Source organism: Hyalella azteca, unplaced genomic scaffold, assembly GCF_000764305.2.
Source record: "Hyalella azteca isolate HAZT.00-mixed unplaced genomic scaffold, Hazt_2.0.2 contig13109, whole genome shotgun sequence".
NCBI lineage: Eukaryota > Metazoa > Arthropoda > Malacostraca > Amphipoda > Hyalellidae > Hyalella > Hyalella azteca.
In genome coordinates, this window is record NW_025943043.1 from 2,808 (window position 1) to 8,953 (window position 6,146).

A 6,146-nucleotide genomic window follows, 5' to 3' on the forward strand; every position below is an offset into this window, starting at 1 on the left:
TGTAGGGACCGCTTGAGCGTGATCCCGCCACGGCTCGCGCGCTCACTTCAGCCTGGTCACCGATCCACACGCCATATCAGGTCAGGGCTAACAACAGGCAGAGAGACGCTTTGTTAAAATTGAAGTCATGTTCCCAGAGTCGATAACAGTTCTAAGTCAGCCGCTAGCCGTACAAAGTTCTAGTCCTGGCTCGCCCCCTACTCAAGGGTCAGAACAAGAGTATGCACCGAAATACGCCTTTCAAGATGGGCGATGGACGCCACCCAAAGAGGCTCTGGAATTGCACGCGCAGTGCAAAGTGAGAATGAAAACGCGCGAGCGTCAAGGAGTGGTGTGAATGCCGCAAAGCAACCTGTGCGACATCCTTATGCAGCACACGAGTTTACACACGCTGACACCGCTTGACTTGAAACAGTCACGTGGCATTGGTGCGGGCAACAAATTGTTGCCCGCCTCATGTTGTGCCTAAAAATACAACCGAGCAACCACAACTTGCGAACCTTGAGCTCCTCCACTTTGTTATGAAGCGTTTCCTTAGGGCCTCCCTCTGCCGAAGGTCGCGTCTGAGGGCGGCGACCGGTTAACGAGTTCATCAATCCAACTCAGATTGTCATCAATCCAACTATAGCGAAGGTTGAGTGGCTCCCACTTGTCATGAATCTCAGTCTGTATATTGTAACAGCTTCATCTTGGTACCCGTTTCTTATCTCAGTTCATCATTTTTGCATGGGCGGCCAAGTTCAACGTCAGCCTCGTCACATCCAGGGAAGATAGTGCTGGAGATACGCAACCAAGTGGCTCGTTAGAAAGTAGGCTTATTGCAATATTGCTCCGGTTACTCATGTCAGGCGGTTGAGGGCTAATTATAATAGTACGTTATGTCTTACAGGTACTTGGCTGTAAGATAAATCAAAACTAACAGACGAACTTGAAATACGAATACGAGTCATTAGACTTGATTTACACTGTTCTTGCTGCTGGTCTAACGGCATCCTGCCAGCCATCTTCTCTAAGGTTGACACACGTTCATGAAGAGACTATATTGTAATTGGTTCTATTTACTTACGCTACATTACCGTCTAACGGGCTGATAAAAATTTAGTTTAAAAGAAAAAACAAGCTTCGAAATAGTTTTATATGAAATTTCAAGATCATTTCGTGATTTGTAGAACCCACAAAGACTTTTTGTGGCCATGGTTGACCATCCTGCCAACTGCTGCGAACTCCAGGCTGCGCCTGGTCTCGTCTAGGGAGGACTGCCCTGTAGACACAGCAGATGAGAAGGGTGTGTGACCACTCTCCTAGCGAATCTACAGAAATAAATTTTGTAGTGAAGATCACTTGGCAGCATGCACAACAATATATTTCTAAGAGTAAACTCTTTCTTCTTAAAAAGATAGTTTACAACATTAGCACTAGCACTCTATGGCGAATCTCCTTTAAATATCTTTACAATGAATGGGCAAAAGACCTTAATGTTCATACTGGTAAAGTGGTATACATCATCTTTGTTTAGGGGCTTTTTATGGCGGCTTAATGCATAGTTTAAGTTCTCAACTTTCTTATGCATCAGCTTGCGGGCGTTCGATAGGTCCCTAGCTGAGCAAGGCGGCTCATCTTCATACGAGTATGACGACATTGATGGCGAATCAGGACCCCGGGCAGCTTCGGAACTGTTGTTGTCCTGCACTGCAGCAGCCATACGATCCTCGTCAACAGTAACGTCAATGGACGATGCCGAGTTCTCGGAAGGGTTATCAAAAGATATATCAAGTGAAGAGGATGATTCTTCTTGACGATTCTCCAGGACAGGTCCTGATGATGCAGCAACTGTCACTTCCATGACCGATGATAATGAGGACTCATCTGAATGATTAGCAACCGATATGTCGAGTGACGAGGGTGACGAGTCTCCTTGACGCTTGTCGATGCTTACTTCCACGGCAGATGAGTCACTGGCGACAGATGATTGAGGAACAAGGGAAATCAAGTCTTTTTGATGATGCCGATGAAACTGGTGAAGCTGCTGTCACATCTGGAATGCGGGCCCTTTTCATATGCGACTTGAGCAAGTGGCCTGCACCAGTTTTTCCGCTTCTGGTTGTAGTCGTCGGCCGAACTTTAAGTCCTGCACCATAATGTCATCTGGAACGTACTTCATAATGGCTTCTCCATCACCAGGAACTCCAGTAAGTTTTACCAGTCTTTTGAAAGGGAGTACTGACTTGACTGAGGTGGCAATGACCGCCGCACTTGAGTCATGTTTCCTCTTTATGTGAAGACCATGTTTCGCATTGGAACAGCCATCCAAGCAAAATGGGCACGGGACCACAAATCGCAACCATGGAAACTCCCTTTTGAAGGTATGCATATCTCCTTCCTCTTGGTATTTTGTAAGGCACTTCCTGCTCCTCGCCACATCGAGCTTCCTCTTCTTTTTCTTGAGGTGTGATAATGCTGCTGCTCGCCGCCGCCCCTGAGCTAGCCGTTTCCACGCCTCTAAGAAGTGAGAACTGCTCTGCAACTGCTTTAACCTTACTCATACCGTCTAAAAGTACCATGAGTACATTTATGGGCAGAGATAGGGTTAGCATGACAGCTGAGGAAATTGCCGGCAAGATGGCAGAGATGTTGATAAGTTCAGACGTAATTTCCTTCACTCTCCTGACGATTTGGCGCACATTTAGTGTGGGAGCTGTTTCTTTTATCTTGTGGATGTTGTCTACTCGTCGGTGCAGCCTATTCATGCCGACGGAGGCTTCTTCTGAGAAGCCATGGGCCTTCTCGTAGTGACGACGCATGTGCTTTGGAAGGGACATACTCTCACAGACGGGAATCATGCACGCCCAACTGCAGCCATCTTTCTTCTTGCCCCGTGTCCTTGAATAGGCTTTGACACCTCCACTGTGGGAAAAAAAGGAATAAACTTGATTAGACAGTGTGGAGTATGCTAAATAATAAAGAATGATTCATTTCATGTCTGAAAGCCAGTCAATGCAGAGAGAGCAGATACTTACATGGGGTTCGCGTCCTCGCTCATCTCTTCATCACCATCCTCCTTGCCAGGGAGGGATGAGTCTTGGGACGGGTCTTTGGACTGCTCTTGATCCGGCTCTTGTGAAGGCTCTTTGGACGAAGTTCCAGACTTCGTTCCCTTCTGCTTGCTGCAAGAAATGAAAAGAGAAACGTGTCATAAACTGTGACATGGAAAACACAGAAATGTCGAAGTAATAACAAAGATATCTATCACTCACCTAGCACGTGCGGTGAAGGCATCTATGATTATCTTCCGCGCTTGTGCTTTCACAACATAGAGTTCTATGTTGTAAAGAAGTCCAGAAAGGTCTGGTATAAGAGATATCATGTCTTCTTCAATGGTGTGTGAGAGGAAGGGTTTTTCGCCTCGGGGGGGGGGGGGCATCAAGTGCGCCGTACTTCTGCTCACGAGCACTTTTGTTTTTAAAGATGTCCACGTCTCCTATAACGATTCCCTTCTCTTCTTTGGTGATTTCAGGGTCTTTAAGGCGTTTTTCATTCATTTTCTCTTCTTGTGAGGCCGATCATTTGGAGTTGATTTATCATCTGATCTTTCTGATTAAGCGTTTGCGGCGGCTAGCCACAGCAGAAGCAGCTTGACTGAATGGCTTTCTTCTGCTATCAAACATTGGAAGTGTCACCGGAGCTATGTCTCCTCGTATGCGCTCTTTGATCTCCCTCCCTTCCTCCCTCATCTTCTTGTGACGTCGCTCCTTTCTAAGGGCCCGTTTACACTAGTGGCAACGACATGCGCTTGGAGTCGTTTGCTGCAGTGCCTCACAGCGCACAACCGTTCACACTACTTTTGTACTCGGTAGTTTGAGGCCGCGCGCTTTGAACACTAGTTGCCACCTAGACGTCAATGAGGATGGACGTAACCGAATTTGAGCTGTGGGTCGTTGTTCTCGGGTGTGCTGGGGTCCGTCATTCTTCGCACTATGCCAGTTGTAAACGAGAATTTAGCATAGGCATCATAATTAGAGAAATAGCACATTCAAAAAGATACAGTTAATAAAAAATATAGTCTATTCTTAAATAAAAAGTTCCAATATTCGTACCGATATTATATCATCCTTTGGAATCGCTAAACGGTAATGCATAAATTGTATGGAGTTGATAAAATCAAATAAACTAAACACGTCATGTAAAAATAACTTACATCATTTGTATTTCGATTTTTGTACTCCTTTGACCGAACACTCCATAGGCTTTCGTGTTCTATATAAAGATCAATTAGGCGCTCTACTAGAGAGTGACTCCGAACGAGAGTGGTGTAAAGGCCCGTTTACACTAGTGGCAACGACATGCGCTTTGAGTCGTTTGCAGCAGTGCCTCACCGCGCACAACCGTTTACACTACTTTTGTACTCGGTTGTTTGAGACCGCGCGCTTTGAACACTAGTTGCCACCTAGACGTCAATGAGGATGGATGTCACCGAATTTGAGCTGTGGGCCATTGTTCTCGGGTGTGTTGCGGTCCGTCATTCTGCGCACTATGCCATTTGTAAACGAGAACTCAGCATAGGCATCATAATTAGAGAAGTAGCACATTCGAAAACATACAGCTTATAAAAAATATAGTCTATTCCTAAATAAAAAGCTCCAATATTCGTACCGATATTACATCATCCTTTGAAATCGCTAAACGGTAATGCATAAATTGTCAGGAGTTGCTAAAATCACAGAAACTAAGCACGTCATGTAAAAATAACTTACATCATTTGTATTTCGATTTTTGTACTCCTTTGACCGAACACTTCATAGGCATTCGTGTTCTCTATAAAGATCAATTAGGCTCTACTAGAGAGTGACTCCAAACGAGAGTGGTGCTTAGTCGACATTTGGAGTGCCGGACCAGCGTACACAATCAACCTTACTAGACCACAGACATCTATCTACTAACTAAGAATTTAAAAGAAAAGAATAGTCCCAAAAATTCATATCTTTATAGAAAACGTTTCGGAGACCAGCTCCATAGTCAGTTCGTAGGATCTAGAATCATAAATTAATACATTGAAACCATAGAACGAATTGAATTTCTTTAATTGATTAATTTAGATTTTCAATTTGATTTAAATTTTTAATTCAATTTAAATTCTTAGTTAATTTGCGATTTAAGCATACGAGTGATATCAATTCTTTAATAGCTATCAACTAAGCGCCGCGCTTGTGTTGCATGAGGCATGGCCCCTGTCAATCGCTAGCTCATCAATCGGTCAAGAAGCGCATGCAGAGGCTGCAAAGCGCCTCTGCATGCGCTTTGAGGCACTTGACTCTCGTGTGTTGCCCCTAGTGTAAACGGGCCTTTAGACGGTTTCGCCTCTGTTTAGCAGTCTCGGGAGTTGTGGAAGTAGGATCATGAACATTTTTGCGTGGCCGCTGCTCAACTTCACAATCAGAGTCGCAAGAAGACGAAGATGGCGATCCATCAGGCACATATGCCTTGTTGCTCCCGAAGGAGTCGTCTCCTGATACGTCAGACCATTCATCTTCGTCATTTGCAGGCGGAAGAGCGGCTGCCATAGCTGTAGGAGCTGTAGGTAGAAAAGACAAAATTTTAGCATTATTATAATCAAAATACAGGCGGCAGCGCGGTTGCCGGTCAAACAGAGCAGAGCCGAACCGAACTGGTACTGTGAATCGAACCGAGCAACTGTGTACTGTGAGTCGAACCGGAGTGGGACTGAGATAGAACTGGTCAAACCGAGCAGAACAGAACCGGTACTGCGGATCGAACCAGGTAAACCAATCAGAACCTTACTGAGACAGGGATCAAACTGGGCAAACAACGTAGCCGAACCAAACTGATACTGGGACATAGCTGGACAATCAGAACCGAACCGAACGGGTACAGGTGGATCGTAATATTGGCAAACAGATCATAACCGAATTGAGACTGGGATTGAACCGAACAGAAATGGTACTGGACCGAGGGGGGGAGAGTTTAAGTCACGCATGATCTACTAGATCCCTAAATTCTTTGTCAAAATAATGGTCTAGTAGTTCATATATATACTTATGTTCCTTCGCAATCATCATCCTATGATAATGAAATTTTAATATGCTCTTCTACTCGTTAAAACAGTCAATTTGATAACAAAACAAGTGCAC

The 6,146-nt window shown here is 44.9% G+C and overlaps 1 protein-coding gene across 1 annotated transcript; it reads right to left on the reverse strand.

Moving 5' to 3' along the window:
• Positions 1 to 500: 500 nt before the first annotated feature.
• LOC108667606 lies at positions 501 to 5,558 on the reverse strand (the record flags this gene model as incomplete). Its single annotated transcript, XM_018154650.1, has 5 exons — positions 5,356 to 5,558; positions 3,018 to 3,164; positions 2,647 to 2,904; positions 1,559 to 1,955; positions 501 to 563 (listed from the first exon to the last, which is right to left on the reverse strand). Coding segments are annotated over exons 1-5 (1,068 nt in total), but the record flags the coding sequence as incomplete, so codon positions are not given.
• Positions 5,559 to 6,146: the final 588 nt, after the last annotated feature.